General features: G+C 33.7%; 1 protein-coding gene across 1 annotated transcript; it reads left to right on the top strand.

Annotated features, from left to right (window-relative positions):
• The first annotated feature begins 523 nt into the window (after positions 1-523).
• On the top strand, positions 524-2,248 carry LOC131078985 (uncharacterized). The gene is made up of 2 exons (XM_058016849.2): positions 524-659; positions 1,516-2,248. The coding sequence occupies exons 1-2, from the start codon at positions 570-572 to the stop codon at positions 2,041-2,043; spliced, it is 618 nt and encodes a 205-aa protein (XP_057872832.2). The 5' UTR covers positions 524-569; the 3' UTR covers positions 2,044-2,248.
• Positions 2,249-19,540: the final 17,292 nt, after the last annotated feature.

The raw sequence follows: 19,540 nt of genomic DNA, 5'->3' as shown, positions 1-19,540 counted from the left end.
AGATTCGTTGATCTGTATGAACAATATAATTCATCTAATAATAATGATTTTATACATCTTATAGTTTGAAAAAAAAACAAAAAAACATTAAAAACATACCATAAAACTAATTTTTTAAATGTTTTTTACATATTTTTAAGCTTTACTTGGTTCTTTCATGTGAGGTAAAATAAATATCTTTAGAAAATGAAAGTCTTCGCTACATGACTATACCTAATATGAGTTACTTCTAAGTTTTCCAATAAATAAAAAAAATGGCTGAGATCTTCTCGTGGGCTGAAGATTGGAAATAAAAGCCAATCAGTGTTCTTTATTCACTCTCAACAAATCTGGTCGATGTCTAGATTTAGATTAATTATGAAATGCAAGTACACAGAATCAAATACAAGTATGACTTATCTTTATTTCAGAATTTGGTGCACAAAATTAGCTGCCTACCAAGAGTTGGCTGCAATCTCACTTTCAACCGTTTTCTTCTTCTTAAAGATAAAGAGTAAAATACAGATATCCATAACCCCACCATGGAATACTGTAGTGTGTTGGTTGATGTTGTAATCATGGCGTGAGCAATGAAAGACCAAAACTTAGAATTTTTCTACTCTCTCCTGCAAACCCAAAAGACCACCATGCAGATGGATATTGAGCTTCTCTACGCACAGGTAATAGAATTGTTCATATCTGGTTTTTAGTATAGTATTGGCTATTTACAGTTAGAGAAAAATTGGATATTGGGTTTTTAGTTTTGGCTATTATTTAAATCTGTTTTTATTCATGTTGTTACCAGTTTTATCAAAAACATGAAATTTTTACAGTTCATAATATAAAATCTGGATTCTGATTGTGTAATATTATCTTATTATCTACATTTTGAATCTTATTCTATGATCTATATGATGAGAATGAGATAGAGTAAAGATTTTAGATTCTGATTGTGTAATAAAATTTTATCATCTACGTTTTAAATCATATTCTATGATCTATACCATGAGAATGAGATAGAGTAAAAATTTTCAATTCTGATTGTGTACATTTTATCATCTATGTTTCGATTTGAATCATACTTTATGATCTATATCATGAGACTGAGATAGAGTAAAAATGTTAGATTCTGATTGTATAGTATTGTTTTATCATGAATCATATTCTATCATCTATATCATGAAATGAGATAGAATATAACTTTTGGATTCTGATTGTGTAGTATTATTTTATCATTTAGATTTCCATTCGAATCATACTCTATGATCTATATCATGAGAATGAGATAGAATAAAATGTTTGATTTCTGATTGGGTAGTATTGTTTTATTATCCACATTTCCAATCATACTGGTGATCTATATCATGAGAATAAGATAGAACTGGACAAATTCTGTTAGGTTTTATTAATATAATAAGAATTTTAGATTTTGATTGTGTAGTATTTCTTATCATCTATCTTTCCAATCATATTTAATGATCCATGATCAGAATGAACTAAAATCAGACTAATTCTATTGTGACATCACCATTGCAGGTCATTGCAGAAGCCAAAATCTATGCACAGATGAGCAGAGATGAAAAAGGAGGAGGAGGAGGAGGAAATGAGGATTTTCGGCGGCTGGGGCGATCAAGATCAACGTATATAACCAGTCATTGCTTTTCACCTCCGAAGATGAGGAGATCATGGAAGAATTATCTTCTTTCTTGGAGATTGAACAAAAGCAAAAGAAGCGCTGATAATTCAAATTCTAATTCTAATTTCAAGCAGCGACACTCCAAAGTTTCCCATTCAGCACCTTTGACCACTACCAATCTGCAAAAAGAAGATTCAAATGAGATTTTCATTAGCAGTAGTGGGTTTAGTTGGTGGAGAAAGCGGGGAGGATCATATGTTGCAGGTGTTCGAAGTCCACTTTCACCAATGACTAAGACTAAGGTTGGGTGTGGTGGGGGTTTTCAGTTGGATTCTGATTTTCCCTACGCTCGTCTTAGCACACACTCCACCTCTAGATTTCATCGTGAAATAGAGCCTCCATTGCAGTTGGTTGTTGAGGACTGGTAAATTTACTCATCTAGTTTAGGAATCCAAATCAACAAGTTTAGTAAGATTTAGGGATGGAAAACATTTTCCTTGTAATTTCCTTAATTTATAGAGTGGTATTGTTGTACACATCTACAAAGACAATTGTGAATAAACCTATTTATTATGTTAAGTTGTTCTCTCTGAATTTAGAGAATTCAATTTCAATGTACCATTTTCCTCCTTGTATTTCTTTTCATTTGGGGATTTTAACCTTGAGTATCACCCAAGGGTCTATATATGTGAGGCATATGGGATTATGGAATGAGTAGTGATCTCTAAAAATTCATGTTAAAATATGTTTGTAAGAGATTGATTATGCATAATTTAGGTTCATTAAGTAAATATAATTAATTAATAATAAATTAATTTAGACAAATTAAGAGTTAGAATAGATCATTGAAATAAATATTGTAAATTAAATGATATGGATAAATGAATTTAATTTTAAAATTGCGGATGAAAATTAGTGTTGATGATTCAAATTGATTTTTTTCTTTTCAAAAATTCATGGTCTCAATCTTATAAATGTGTTAAGAGTATCAATCACCACATAAATCTCTACAATTCAGTCCCAAACATTTTGAGTTTTTCAATTGTCATGGATTTCACCTATATGCACAAATTTAATATGATGTTCAATATATAGAGTATTGAATCCTACTTGACCTATTTTTTGGTGATTGATATACCTATAATAATCACAATATCTATAAATTCCCAAGTAGAATCTACTAGATCACTAGCTACAAGTTCTCTTACGTTAGAGTCTTATACTGACTAGATTTACAACATTGAAACAAGATCCAAAGATAATATTCACCAACAAATGACCTATATGTATATAGGCTTCTTTGTTTCTTATAAAATTGAAGTGTTCTCTAATGAATTCACTTTGTAGTTATATACTTTTTTTAGTTTGGGCATTTAATAATTGTACAATGAATGTCTTTAAATACCAAAATAAAGCATGTTAGACAAATGTTAGTTGATTTTTTTGTAAAGTCTAGTAGAAAGAGGATTTTGGAATTTAAATTTAAAAAATTTGAATTTGAGGTTCTTTCTAGCATGACTTGCTCTTTATCCCAAGTAATGTGGAAACAAGCTAAAGTAATAAAATGATAATCTCAAGGTTGAATGAGAGAATGCATTGAAGTAAGGGCAAGTGAAGGCATAGTAATATAAGGTAAATGGTGAAAGTATGTGTAGCATCCTAAAATTGCACCCTTCGCAATTTTGACCGCATTTGGGGCCCTCACCTTAGTGTTCTCATCCCCATGCTCGATCGGGACCTATTTATACCCCTACCATGCAATAATGGCATCAAAATCACATCTTACCTTGTCTAGACCCCTTGTCCTGGCCCTAAATTGGGGTAGGACCAGGGTGTGGTGCCTTGGTCCTTACCAAGACCATGGTGCCACACCATAGTCCTCAATTGGGCCCTAATTTAAACCCTTGACCCTATCTCAAATTTGAGTGGGATTCACTTCTTCATGTCAGCCTATGTCAAAAAATTAATATGTTTGACAACAAGCAAGTATATAAAGAGGTCTTCCCCTCTCATTTGGACATAAGATGATAAGGCAAGGAGAACTATAGTCAAGCAATCAAGCATTCAAGCGTTAGAGCATTCATCATCAAGCGTTCCTAGAGGTCTTCAAAGATGCATATTCTTCATATATTCATTGTTGAGGAATATTACATCATTTATTTGCAAGCATGTGTGTGTGATTAGGGTTTTGTCATGTTCATGCCATTTCATACAACATGTGTGATTACATTCAAGAAGCAAAGCATCATTATCAATCATTGCAGATCTAAGGTATACCTTTGCATTATTTACTTTAGTATTTGCAATATTTCATTCAAGTTTGATTACTCAACCGGGGTTTGACTTAGGCAAACCCCTATTCTCGACACATTTCCCTTTCTTCTGTGTGTAGAAAACACGTGTGCGACTTTCAACGATCGAAAATCTCAAAGGACCAAGAGGAGGGCATCCCGATGCCTACACTCGGTCCCTTCTATTTTTGGTAGTTTATGCAGGGCAGATCCAAATCAGCTCATATTACTTAGATCCAGGTGCACAACAAAATCCTGAACCTATATCACACTGCTTTTGCATAATTTTTCTTCAATTTCAGCATTCTACTTATTGTAACTGATAACTCAATGATGAACGGATAGTACTAACCCGGTACTAAGAGGGGGGGGGTGAATCAGTACAGACAAAACTACAATCCTAAACCGGTTTGATAGCAGACACTTCAAATGACTGGCAAACAGTGACACCGGTTTGAAACAGAGTGCAACCTGTAAAGCTAAGAATGACTGAGACAAGCATTAACTGGTTACTCACTTAGCTTTTCACTCAACTCAAGACTACACTACCATTTCACCCTTATGCATAAACAGGTAATCTATCATCAGATTATAATAACAGCTAGTTCAACATGTTTTATTGGTAGGCATAAAACACAGAACCATCATATGCTTGACGGACAATAGGAAAGCATCACAAGATAAAAGCATCACACATGACACACATATTTTTCATGTGGAAACCCAACTAGGAAAAACCACGGTGGGGATGAATACCCATAAGCTGTTTTTGAACTCTTTAGAAGTCCGCTCTATTAGGAGCCTTGTTCGGTTAGAGACATTACAATAGGTTTTGCTAGGAACCGATCCTATTAAAGATCACCCGGTTAAGGGTTAAACCCTGTTAAAGGTTACCTTGTTAGAGGATTTCAAGAGCTCAATAGCTAAAGGATTTTGAACTCAATAGCTTTGAATTACCCTGTTAAAGGATTTACAGCAAGCCGATTAAGGCTACCCTATTAAGGGATTTTCCAACTGTTGAGGTGGTTAGAGATCAACAGGTATTACAATGATCTGGTAAGAGCACTCAATGCCAATGCAGATCTGCTTAAGCTCCTCTTCACCTTCTGCACTTACACTGTGCAAGTATCACTTCTCTTCTTTTGGTCTGGCAAGAATCAAGTATCCCTTCTCTTGGATACACACACACAACTTTTGCCAACAACCTTAGAAAGAGACACAACATTGACCTTATAGGAAAACAGATAGGTCAGTAGCATAAACCCTAAAACCTAAACCTGTTAGGTTAAGGAATTCAAATGGTTCAATCCTGACCATTGAGAACACTCCATGAATTGCAACAGTCTTGATCCAATCTCAAGATATTCTCCATCATTCATTTTCACCGATTTCATGGCGGTTGATAACCCATCACACTTTATCACCGTTTTATAGACTTCGCACATTCCCGATGTAGATAGGAACAATCTCTTTCATGCAAGATCCTTCACGCGCACAAGGCTGACGTGGCAACATGATCTGTTCTTCATTACAATGCTAACTCATCACACAATGTCACCAGTTGAGCCACATAGGTTTGAAGCACTTAAACCGGAAACGCTAAAGTTGAGACTACCAATCGATAGTCATACAACGCTTCCATGTGTCGGTTCCCATAACCATATGCCGGTTCACCTTGACCAAGCACACCGCTTCACTTTGGCACTAATGCCGGTTCACAGTGTTATGTTGGTTCTCACCTCTTCAGCATATTGACATCAATGACAACATACAATGTCATTATGTCCTCATACAAGTTCACATAATGCCAACAATCTCCCCCTTTGACATTGATGGCAATAAACAAAGATATTTTCTCTGCTTCACATCTTCTCCCCATTTTTTGCAGATATCTTCTCCACTTCACATCTTCTCCCCCTTTGACAACAATGCCAAAGTGGAGGCACAAGCTTCCCTGGTCCATTATGTTGCTCCCCCTGAGGAGTAGCATCCTTCAACACATCAATCCAAAATAAATTTGACTATGCACTACCTGACTGATGTGGAGCATATGCTTTTAGTTTACCTCCTGAAGGGGCAACACCCCTAATTCACCTCTTAAGTGCATAAATATAGTCTTTGGGAGAGGCTTGGTGAATATGTCTGCTAACTGCTCCTTACTGGAAACATGTTCCAGTGCAATCTCTTTGTTCTGAACCTTTTCCCTTAAGAAATGATACTTAAGCTCAAAGTGCTTGGTTCTAGAATGTAAAACCAGATTCTTGGAGATATTAATTGCACTAGTATTGTCACAAAATATACTTACCGGTTCAGGTACAGGAACTTTGAAGCCATTTAATACATGCTTCATCCAAATTGTCTGAGTGCAGTTCATGAAAGCTGCAACATACTCTACATCCACTGTAGACTAAGAGATACAACTCTACTTCTTACTCATCCATGAGACCAGTCTACCACCAAGAAAGAATGCACCACTGATTGTGCTTTTCTGGTCATCTATATTGCCTGCCTAATCAGCATCTGTGTATACTTTCAAGTTGAAATCCTTGCTATAAGGATACCACAATCCATAGTCAACAGTTCCCTTCAGATACCTAAGAATCCTCTTGGCTACAACCAAGTGAGATTCTCTTGGGCTTTTCTAGAATCTTGCAATAATGCCAACTGCATGTGCAATATCGGGTCTGCTATGCACTACATAATGCTACTTACCAATCATTGATCAGTATTCCTTCTCATCAACCAATTCTGAGTCATCTTCTTTAGATAGTTTACAACCGGTCACCATCGGAGTACCAACCAGTTTTCTATCTTCCATGCCAAAGGTCTTCAACACCTCTTTGACATACTTGGACTGAGTGATAAAGATTCCATCCTTCATCTGTTGGATCTACAGTCCAATGAAGAATTTAATCTCCCCTATGAGTGACATTTCAAACTCTTTCTTCATCTCATCTGCAAACTCATGACTCATCTTGTCATCTCCACCAAAGATAATGTCATCAACAAATACCTCACAGATCAGGATCTGATCTCCTTCAGACTTCAAGTAGATATTACTATCTTCACTTGTTCTCTCAAATCCAATCTTCACAAGATGGGAATGCAGGCCTTCATACCATGCTCTAGGTGCTTGCTTTAGACCATATAAGGCTTTATGTAGCCTACATACCATGTCACTATCTTCAGATAGGGCAAACCCATCTAGTTGCTCAATATACACCTCCTCTTCAAGTACACCATTTAGGAATGCAGATTTCACATCCATTTGATATACTTTGAAACCTTTAAAAGCTGCATATGCAAGAAGCATACGGACTCCTTCCAATCTGGCTACAGGAGAAAAGGTTTCTCCATAGTCTTCTCCTTCTTCTTGAGCATATCCTTTGCACACTAATCTGGCTTTGTTTCTTATCACTGTGCCATCCTCATTCAGCTTATTTCTGAAGACCCATTTGGTACCAATGACATTTTTATGCACCGGTCTGGGTACCAAAGATCATGTACCATTTTTCTCTATCTGGTCAAGTTCCTCTTCCATTGCCTTGATCCAGTCTTCATCTTTATGTGCCTCTTTGAATGTTTTAGGCTCAAATTTAGAGATCATACATGAGTTTTCTCTGACCTTTCTTCTTGTAAGGATTCCTGCATCCTTATCTCCTATGATCTGCTTAGGATCATGATTCAGCTTGACATACCGAGGAATGGTCTTGATAGATTCCTCTTGCTTTTCTTCTTCATCCTCATCTCCATCAGTATCAGCATCTACATTTGTCGGTGTAGGAACACTATTACTGGTACTTGGTTGATTGACAACCGATTCCCAGAAGGTTGCAACCGGTTCATTTACCACTTGCTCACTACCAGTTTCCTCAGTTTTCTTAGAGGTTTCATCAACTCTTACATTAATGCTTTCCATAATTCTCTTAGTCTGATTGTTGAAACACTTGAGAGCTTTGCTCTTGGTGGAATATCCTAGGAATATTCCCTCATCACATTTCACATCAAATTTGCTCTGGTGTTCACTCCTCTTGATGTAACATTTTCTACCAAACACTCTAAAGTAGCTAACCACATGTGTCTTACGGGTCCAATACTCATAAGGAGTTTTATCCTTACCTTTCTTGATGAGTACCCGGTTCATTGTGTAGACTGCAGTGCTCACCGCTTCTCTCCAAAAGGTGTGAGCTACCTTTCCTTGAATCAACATGGTTCTAGCTACTTCAACCACAATCTGGTTATTCCTCTCTGCTAGGCCATTCTATTGTGGAGTTCGGGGGGTAGACAATTGCCTCTTGATGCCATGTTCTTCACAGTACATGTTGAATTCACTGGAAGTGAATTCCCCTCCTTGATCAGTTCTCAGGCACTTGATCCTTTTATTGCTTTCCTTCTTCACTAATGCTCTAAAAGATTTGAACTTTACAAAGGCTTCAGACTTGTCTTTCAAGAATGTGACCCACATCATTCTTGATTAGTCATCAGTGAGAATCATGAAGTACCTATCACCCTGCACACTTCTAGTTTTCATAGGACCACACAAATCAGTATGCACAAGATCAAGAAAGTTGTCAGCAATGAAAGATTTACCTTTAAAGGTTGAGGAAGATATTTTCCCCAATCGATACTCTCTACACAAGGTATTATCCGGTTTGCTTATCACTAGCAACCCTCTAACTGCCTTGATCTTACTAGCCTTCACAATGTTATCAAAGTTTACATGGCAGAGTCTCCTATGCCATATCCAGCTATCATCAAATTTAGCCATAAGACATGTACTTTTATTTGCATTCAGATGAAATAGGTTACCTTTGGTCTGCATGTTGGTGGCCACCAATTCACCATTCTTTCCTTTGATTTTGCAAGCTCCATTCTTGAATTCCAAAGTGAGGCCACTATCATTTAGCTGGGCAACACTCAGAAGGTTGTGTCTAAGACCATCAACCCAATACACATTGTCAGCACTAATCTTTCGATTCAAAGAGATGGACCCTCTGCCTTTGACCATGCATGGTGCATCATTGCCAAAGCGAACCACACCACCATCATACTCCTCCAATGATAGAAACTTGCTCCAGTCACCAGTCATATGGTGAGAACAACCACTGTCAATGATCCACTCATTGGAATTATCAAACCGGGAGACAAGAGCCTTCTTGTCAGACACATCTTCCTTGATAGCAACAAACACAATATCTTCATTTTCTTCATCCTTTGATTCTTCATCTGTGACACCTTCATCAACTGCCACAAAACAGTTTCTCCAGTTTCCTCCTTTAAATTTCTTGAACCTTTCTGGTTTGTCCTTGTTGTTGCCATTAGGACAGTTTATAGCAATATGTCCTATCTAGTTACAAGAGAAGCATTTCAAAGGTAGCTTACCTCTGTATTCGCCGGTTCCTTTTGGAAGTTTCCTGGAAAGGAGAGCTTCAAATGCCATTAGAATCTCCTCATCATCCATTTCTTTGCCTTGTCTTGGTTCACCACTAGTGCTAGCTTCTTTTCCTTTTCTAGATGGTACTGTAGAAGCTTTAAAAGTTGATTCAGTCTTTTGAACACTGCCATCGAAACTATTTAGCTCATAGGCTGTCAACTTTGCAATAACGGAGTCTAGGGATACCTTAGTCTTGTCTATTGATCTTAGCTCTTGAATAGTAGCAACCCTTATTGCATAAACCGCCAATAGGGATCTCAGAACTTTTCTTACCACAGTGGCATCTTCTATTTTACCACCTGCACTCTTGATATCTCCAACAATAGTTTTGATTCTTATTCCATACTGTTGAATGGTCTCACCTTCAACCATCCGCATATCTTCACACTTCCCTCTAAGGCTTTCTTCCTTAGCCTATTTTACATGTTCATCACTGCCATAGATATTTTCAAGAGTATCCCATACCTCTTTGGGTTTTACCTTATCCTGAACATCAATGAACTCAATGTCATATAAACTACTAATTAGGGCTTCCATGACTTGCCCATTCTCCTGCATCTCTCTCTTTTGGTCATCGGTAAGGGTACCAGTAGGAGCAACATAGACAGTCTCAACATAGCTCCAGTGTTGAGCACCCAATGCTTCTGATGAATATCTTCATTCTGTCTTTCCATATATTGAAATTTTCTTTGTTAAACTTTGGACCTTCCCTCTTCATCATTAGAATGGGATTTTTACCTCAAGTGGTTAAGCTTATAACACAGAGGACCCGGAGGACGCTCTGATACCAATTGATAACTCAATGATGAATGGATAGTACTAACCCGGTACTGAGAGGGGGAGGGGGGGTGAATCAGTACAAACAAAAATACAGTCCTAAATCGGTTTGACAACAGACACTTCAAATGACTGGCAAATAGTGACACCGGTTTGAAACAGAGTGCAATTGGTAAAGCTAAGAATGACTGAGACAAGCATTAACCGGTTACTCACTTAGATTTTCACTCAACTCAAGACTAAACTACCATTTCACCCTTATGCATAAACAGGTAATCTATCATCAGATTCAAATAATAGCTAGTTCAACATGTTTTATTGACAGGCATAAAACAGAGAACCATCATATGCTTGACAGACAATAGGAAAGCATCACAAGATAAAAGCATCACACATGACACACATATTTTTCACGTGGAAACCCAACTAGAAAAACCACGGTGGGGATGAATACCCACAAGCTATTTTTGAACTCTTTAGAAGTCCGCTTTGTTAGGAGCCTTGTCTGGTTAGAGACATTACAAAAGGTTCTGCTACGAACCGATCCTGTTAAAGATCACCCGGTAAAGGGATGGCTACAATACTCGTTTAAGGGTTAAACCCTATTAAAGGTTACCTTGTTAGAGGATTTCAAGAACTCAATAGCTAAAGGATTTCAAACTCAATAGCTTTGAATTACCCTGTTAAAGGATTTACAACAAGTTGGTTAAGGCTACCATGTTAAGGGATTTTCCAACTGTTGAGGTGGTTAGAGATCAATAGGTATTACAATGATCTGGTAATAGCACTCAATGCCAATGCAGATCTTCTTAAGCTCCTCTTCACCTTCTGCACTTACACTCTGCAGGTATCACTTCTCTTCTTTTGGTCTGGCAAGAATCACGTATCCCTTCTCTTCGATACACACACACAACTTTTGCCAACAACCTCAGAAAGAGACACAACATCGACCTTATAGGAAAATAGATAGGTTGGTAGCATAAACCCTAAACCCTAAACCTATTAGGTTAAGGAATTCAAATGGTTCAATCCTGACCATTGAGAACACTCCATTAATTGCAACAGTCTTGATCCAATCTCAAGATATTCTCCATCATCCATTTTCACCGATTTCATGGTGGCTGATAACCCATCACACGTTATCACCGTTTTACAGACTTTGCACATTCCTGAGGTAGATAGGAACAATCTCCTTCATGCAAGATTCTTCACGTGCACAAGGCCGACGTGGCAACATGATTTGTTCTTCATTACAATGCTAACTCATCACACAATGTCACCGGTTGAGCCACATAGGCTTGAAGCACTTAAACCGGAAACCTTGAAGTTGAGACTACCAACCGGTAGTCATACAATGCTTCCATGTGCCGGTTCCCATAGCCATATGTCGATTCACCTTGAACAAGCACACCACTTCACTTTGGCACTAATGCCGGTTCACAGTGTTATGTTGGTTCTCACCTCTTCAGCATATTGTAATCAATGACAACATACAATGTCATTATGTCCTCATATCGGTTCACAAAATGCCAACATTAACAATTCAACTTACAAAAGAGGAAAACCCAAATCAATCCAATCCACCAAGTATTCAATCCTCGTCTCATTTAGGATTGGATCTAGTGAATTCATCTCCTCTTTTGAATGTAAAGTCCTCCAAGTGAAAATTGCCTTAGTAATTTCTCCCTTCCATGTGGTGAATTTGCTAAGCTCAAACTTTCCACTTTACATTTTGATGAACCCAACGTGAAACACCATTAATTCTGATTTTTGTTTTTAGATTTGAGTGTATGCAATTTAAAATTCAAATTTTCATTTACAAGTTTGATTTCCTTGGAAATTTTAAAAATTTAGAGGTTAATTTCACTGAAACCCTAATTTTTAAATTCAAAATTGAGCTTGTGATTTGTTTAATTTGGATTAATTATTTCAAATCTAAGTACTTGTTGAATTTCAAAATTCAAATTTTCATTTACAAGTCAATTTTCACAACTAAATTTTAAAATTAAGTGGTTAATTTCAAAAACCTTGATTTTAAAAAAAATTAAAATTGAGCTTGTGGGTTGTTTAAATTTTGAATTTCACACTTCAAATTTGGTTGTTAATCTCAATTCCAATTCAAATTTACAATCTTGGATCAAATTTCAGTTTCAAATTTAAATTTTAAAAGTAAGTGGTTAATTAAAAAGACCCCAATTTTTAAATTAACCTTGTGCATTGATTATCTCAATTTCCAAATTTCAATCCTAGATCTAATTTTAAATTTGAATTTTAAAATTAAGAGGTTCTTTTTCAAATCCTTGATTTTCAATTTAAATTTCTTGTGGACAATTTCAAATTTAAATTTTAAAATTAGACCTTTGACTCGTAATCCTTTTCCTGCATCTCCCTTGTCGTTGTTGACCATGGAGAGATAGAAGGATTAACCATCCCAATTTGAGGACTCTAGCACTCATTCTCTAGGAAAGCAAGCCCTAATTTTTAGATTTAAATTCATTATTTCAATTCCCAAATTTTAAGATTTCAAATTTAAATTTTAAAATTAAAAAATTATTTTTACAAGGCCCTAATTTTAAATTTTAAATCTCTTGTAGATAATTTTAAATTTAAACAAGTATTAGAATCATAAAATCTTAATAATAACACATAGAAGGAAACCACAAATATAGACCTCAAATTTAATTATATTTGTATAAATTCTTTTACATATCGTCAAAGTCAGATTAAGATGTCCCTTGTTAATCCTTATCCAATTAGATTTACCTAAGAATCTATCCTTGAGTTGTTTTGTCCTTATGTGGAAAATTTATGTAAGTCCTATCTTTAGATCAATTGTATCATGTCTGTGTCAAACTTCAACAATATCCTTAGACCATTCAACTATCATGACATCTTCATTTCATTCAATGCCATTGGAAAACCTTTCCTTTTTGTGGTCATTATTCCACTCATCCATTTAATCAAGTTATCTTATTTAATATTTTGTTCTATGTTAATGATTGAATGTTATCAAATATATTTTTCTAATCAGATGATTGAATATGACATTGAAAAAAAAAATCTAGCATATCTATATTTTATAAATAAAATTTATGTAGAGGATGCTAGAGATTCAAATTTTAAATATCTTTACCTTTAGCATAGATTGATTAATTTCATATGGTTAAAATTTATTAGAATTTTTTCTTATCTTTTAGCATAGATTAATTAATTTAATTTAGTCTTATTTTAGAATATGAAATGATTTGCATGAAAAAAAAAACATAAGTTTCTTTTAAATGTAGATTTTAAAAAATATATTTTTAAAATTAGAAGCCTCTTTTAAATCTAAATTTAAAAATATAATTTTAAGAGTCTTATCTTAGAATATGAAATGATTTGAATGCAACAAATAAATAAATAGTTTTTTTTTTAATCTAGATTAAAAGAAAAGAAAAGAAAAAAAATAGAAATTCTTTTAAATGTAGAATTTTAAAAAAATTGCATTTTATAAATAACAATACTAAGTTGTTTTTTAATTTAGATTTGTTTCTTTTAAATCTAGATTTAATTTTTTTTCATATTTAATAAATTATAATAATAGAAAGTTGCTTTTTAATTTAGATTTTACTATTAAACTTATTTTTAAATTATCTGTTGTCTTGTCATTATTATAAATAATAATAATAATAATAGAAAATTCTTTTTAATTTAGATTTTATTCTTTAATTTATTTTTAAATTTCTAGTCATTAAAATTACACAAAAAAAAGGGTGGGTGCCACTATAGTGTTACGCCTCTCAACATAATTAAGAGATTATTTTTGCATAATCCTAATTTTAATTTTAAATTTCCTAGGAGGTTAAATTATTGCTCATTATTCTTTCAATCAATTTCCTTATTTAATTGAATAATCATTTTTCTAAAATTTTATATTATTCAATTATGTTGCAAGTTCCAAATTTCAAATTTCAAACTTCAAATTTCATTTTAAATTTTTCAAAATTAAAAAGAAAAACATACAATATATTTTTTTTAAATCTTGTTTTATGCATTTTGTATGTTTGCATGCTTTAGTTCATTTCATTGAAATAGTTAGCATTTCTTTTCAAAATGTCAAATTACTCTTTGCAAGATTATCATGCCTTTAACAATCCATTTGCTTATAATGACTATCCTTTTGAAGAAATATATAATAGAGAGGAACTTTAGGAGGCCCTTGATGGCTCTTTTATCCTAAGCCTTCTAAACCATCCTTTTGCCAAAGGTTAATAAACATAATGTGTAAGCCATTTAGTAGTGATGTGATGGATTAACCTCTTGATGACTTCATCCTTCCCTTTAAATCATCCTCTAAATCTACACTAATTCACAAGGATATTGTCATGCATGACAATCCGCTTTATGAACCTTTACCTTCTATCAATCCTATTTATGAAGAAGCTTTTGTGATAAAAGAAGTTGATGTGGTGGACAATCCTCTTTATCAAGCTTTACCTTTTAGAGATGACACCCTAATGAACCATGATAATTCTCCTCCTAATCTTATCGTGTTCATGAGGATTTTTTGGTGCAAGAAAAGATTATTAACACTCCTATTACAACTCTTCCTCTTAAGCATGAAGTTTTGAAAATTGATGTTGATCATTCTCCTAAACAATGCCTCTCCCATAAGAATATCTTAGAGCAAGATGATGATATCATAAACACCTTCCTTAATGTCACCTTACCTTCCATACATCGTATCTCTCCTAGAGAAGAAGTATTGACGGACATTGATTTACCCTCTCCCAAATTTGGTCCCTCCAATGACAATACATTGGTGCAAGAAGAGGTTATGAGCACTTCTTTCAAAGATCTCCCTCCTAAAGATGAATCTTTGAAGAATGATGTTTATCTTAAAATGTACCTCCCCCATGAGGATAATTTGGTGCAAGAGGATGAAATCATTAGCAATTTCCTTAATCCTCTCCCTTCTAAAGATGTATCATTAGAGAACAAAGAGACCAATCAATTCAATACCATTCATGTTTCTAGTTATGAGAAGCCTAAACCCAAGGAACCTCACAATATCCTAAAAGTTGCAAAATACATATGTGAAAGAGATGCTATGGAAAGACAACTAGAACAAAAATATGGTTCCAAAATACATCAAACATTTAATGCTTGTGTCAAAAAGAAAGAACCCAATGTTCTTCTCACTTTTCTTTCTTCCCCCTCTCACTCTAAGAAGGAAATTAATAAGGATCTTGTTGAGAAACTCCATGGTATCTTAGCAAAGATCTCCCTTTGGAACTTAATTCAAACTTCCCCTATATACCATAGGTTGATCCAAGAAGCCTTTCATAAAGTGGTTTCTCATCCTTCTCCTAAACCAAATGATATCGCATTCTCATGAGATGAATTGCCTTCTACAGAGGTTAGAAATAGAGATGATCCCCTTATGATTACTTCTCACATTTATAATCAAAACATAAAAGGTACCTTAATGGATAATGGGTCCACACTTAACATTTATCGTGTTGACTTATTAGACAAGATAAGTTGCGATCATTCTTCTATTCAACCCAACCCTCTTTTTGTTTGTGTCTTTGATAATGTTCCTAGAGAGACACTTGGTATAGTCATATTACCTATCAAAGTAGGACCTGTGATTTTACTGTAGTGCCCCACCAAGAAACCCCAAAGGGATAAAGCTAAAACACTCAAATGGAGTGTGTATATATATATATAAGACACAACATTAAGATGCATTGGATTTATCTAACGCTTAGAAAACACAGTGGAAGACTAAACGAACCTAAGGAGTTTCCCAACATGATTACGTAACCTAACACCTAACTCAACTCGCGACATCTAATCCAATTAAGCAGGATATCTTAATTACATGTTATTACTTGAAACATGGATATAATTTGTTCAGTGAATTAACATTATAGAAATTAGGAAGCGTTCATCTATTATGGTTGAAGATGAGGCTAACATGAGGAAATTTACCCATAGAAGTTAAAACATAGTTCCCTTGCAAATTCATCCATTAAGGTTAAAATATGGTTAGCGTGACAAGTCCATCTATTTTAGATACAATATAACTAATATATCGAAGTTTATTTATAGAGGTTAAAATGTAATTAACCATATCAGTTCATCCATTGTAATTAAAATATTGCTAAGAAGATGGAGTTCATTTATTAAGGTTAAAATGTAAATAACCGTATGAGTACATCCATTATAGTTAAAATGTTGTGAAGAGATGAAGTTCGTTCGTTAAGGTTAAAATGTAATATAACCAATGAAGTCCATCCATTAGGGTTAAATTATAGATAACTTAATGAGTTCACCCATTATAGTTAAAATAAGGTTAATATGAAGAAATTTATTTGTTAAGATTAAAATATAAATAACTAAATGAGTTCCCCCATTTTAGTTCAATTATAGCTATCAAGATGAAGTTCATTTATTAAGAACAAGATGTAGATAACAACATGAAGATCATCCATTAGAATTACAATTTAGGTGATATGACGAGTTCATCCAATAAATTTTAAACCATTCATTACGTTCGATTTTGCATTAAACTCATACCATGCATCTTGTTCCAAAACGCTCTAATATCATCATAACTATGAGGTCTTTTCATGCATACTTATTTACATTAACATTAACGAGGTACATTCCTTCATGATCCATTAATTGCATTTAAAAGATGACTACATACATGCATTACAATAAATCTCGTCCAATCCACTTATACATTCTATCAAATTGTCATCCATACATGCTAGCACTATCCATGAAACATGAGAGACAAAAGCATCACATAACACATAAATGATCTCGGAGTTCACCCCTAGAGGGCTACATCTCCGGGTCTTCTCAACTGCAAGACCCCTTTGGTAATTAATTAAGTTATAGTTACATAAGGTTCATGTCATTTACATTACTGCCTTTTAGGCGAACAACAACCAATACACAAATGACCACTTCAGTCCATAAATCCTAAATGATCCCTACATAGAAACGGATCCCACTGAGCATATTAAAAGCTAATACAAAGGTCTCTTGTCTGACGGTACTCTAACTAGGATATTGACCAACTATGGCCAACCACAAAACAACCAGATGACAGGGTCCAAACAAACATATCCAGGTCTTGCCATTACTTTAAACAAAGGAGAAAGCAACAATTAGAACTTGCGACAGTAATAACCAAAAAAAGTATAATCTTTTCCCATATTGATTTAAACATTTAAAGGTTGATCGAGTTTTCTAAATGATCTAAGTTTTCAAAATACATTAACAGAAAAATCACCATTACAAGGTGAATTGCAATACCACAATTGCAATAATGCTATTTGTCTATTACACAATGTAGAGGAAGAATATAACTACACTCTTCATTTTACTAAATGTAGATATCATTAACTTACAAATTTTCCAATCGATACATTATTAAATTTTCCAATAATTCTACTAGCATCTCATTCAAGTTCTCAAAATATTCGAAGATAAATATTTCATTTTCCAAATACTCCTATACTTTAGTATTTCACTTCAAAAACTCCCAGATGTCCTATATCATTCAAATCGAAAAACATTACATATTCCTAAAAAATATTTTATTTAAAAATTACAAAATAATAACAAAATTATTTTATTTCAAAGATCTTCCAATTTAAACAATATCTAATCTCTTTTCCAAAGGATACTTCCCTATTAGAATAGGTTCCAAAATTAAATATTAATTAATATATATTTATTAACCCATTATTAATAAAATATAATTAATGTAATAATTAATAATGTGCAAACTTCCAAACTAGTGTTATTTAATATATATATATATATATATATATATATATATTATATCTATTAACTGAATTAAAACTATCTAAAATAGACTTTAATAAAAATTTATTAAAACTTCTTTTAACCACACCAAAATTTCCCATGGTATATTTCATTTTATAAATTTTTTTTCTTTTAAAAATAAAAATAAAATTAAACCCTAGCCTGTGGGTCCCACTTCCCATCCATGGGAGTGGGAGGGACCTACCCGCAGGTCCCTACGGCCCACATTGTGGATGCAGGTCCCCTATGAGCCACAACGTGGACGCGGGTTTCCTGCGGCCCACAATGTGGACACAGGGCCCTGCGACCTGCGGGGAGGAGGGTGCGGGTAGAGCCCTCGGCTCCTCCGCCCTCCAACCCTAACCTGGGTAAAATGGATTTTATTATAAAATAAAATAAAACTCCATTTAAATTTTGTTTATCTAATTAAAACCAAGATAATGATTAAAAATACATAGAACCCTAGATTCTGAATAATGTACAATCTCACAGAGACTAAATTAGATTTCTAGAATTTACCATGAACAACAAATATTGAATATTTTCCAGAATAATCTTGTTTTTTTTCAAAAACCCAATTTTGTTGAATAACAAATCTAAATAATCAAATTTTGGGCATAAGAAGATCATTTCCCAAACAACGATTCCACCAAATTTCCAAACTTAAACTCAAAATGCATAGATTTAAAAACCATACCCCATTCAATCAAGAAATTTCTTCAAAGGAAACAAAATAAGATTCCTACCTCTCTTCGCATTCCTAGCAAGATCTGATGGAGAGCCCAACCTGCAACTCAGAAAAATCTCCATTTTCTCCGAAATCTCCAATTTTTCCATCCAAAAAATATTTTTTCTTTTTCCAAAACAAATCAACAACAACCAAAATGTTTTTCAACCTATGTTAAAAGAATGAAATTTTGACCTAATTTTCCAATTTCGAATTTAAGCACTTTTTAATTAAAAAAATGAAAATAATCATTCTTTTCAACTATTCAAATAATCTAACTTGTTTTTCTAATTAAAATTAAAATGCTTCTCTCTCATTTAATTTTAATTTTCTCAATATTAACTAAGCTAACCTTTATATTTCACAATATTGATGAGGATAAAATATTTTAATTAAATTAATTCCCAAAATCAATCTTTCACACTATATCAAATATACATATAAATTAAACTTGCTTTTCTAATAAAAATTGATTTTCCTAAATAAGTAAAATTAACCTTTCTTTTCCAAAATGCAAAAGAGATTAAATTATTTCTATTTCAAATAACTTTAAATCTTTCCTTTTTAAAACGCATAAACTAATTAAATTCGTTATTTAAAATTAACCATTAAATTAAACTCGCTACAAACATAAATAAAGCGATCTTTTTAATTAATGATTAATCACATAAAAGAAACCTATATATTTTAAATTCCTCAATTACAAATGCGTAAATGAACACATTAAATCAAATTAAATACTTAAACTTGCTACAAACATACACATAGCGATCTTTTTAATTAATGATTAATCTCATAAAAGAAACTTATTTATTTTAAATTTCTCAATTACCAATGCGTAAATGAACACATTAAATTGAATTAAA

This window comes from Cryptomeria japonica, chromosome 8 (genome assembly GCF_030272615.1).
Source record: "Cryptomeria japonica chromosome 8, Sugi_1.0, whole genome shotgun sequence".
Taxonomy (NCBI): Eukaryota; Viridiplantae; Streptophyta; class Pinopsida; order Cupressales; family Cupressaceae; genus Cryptomeria; species Cryptomeria japonica.
The sequence above is the reverse complement of the archived record's forward strand: the minus strand, read 5'-3'. Positions and strand labels throughout refer to the sequence as shown.

What these genes read in the sequence shown, in the direction of transcription:
- LOC131078985 (XM_058016849.2), top strand. Translation starts at nt 570, where the DNA reads ATGAAAGACCAAAACTTAGAATTTTTCTACTCTCTCCTGCAAACCCAA. An exon ending in TTGAGCTTCTCTACGCACAG is followed by an intron (nt 660 to 1,515) that starts GTAATAGAATTG and finishes TCACCATTGCAG; the next exon opens with GTCATTGCAGAAGCCAAAAT.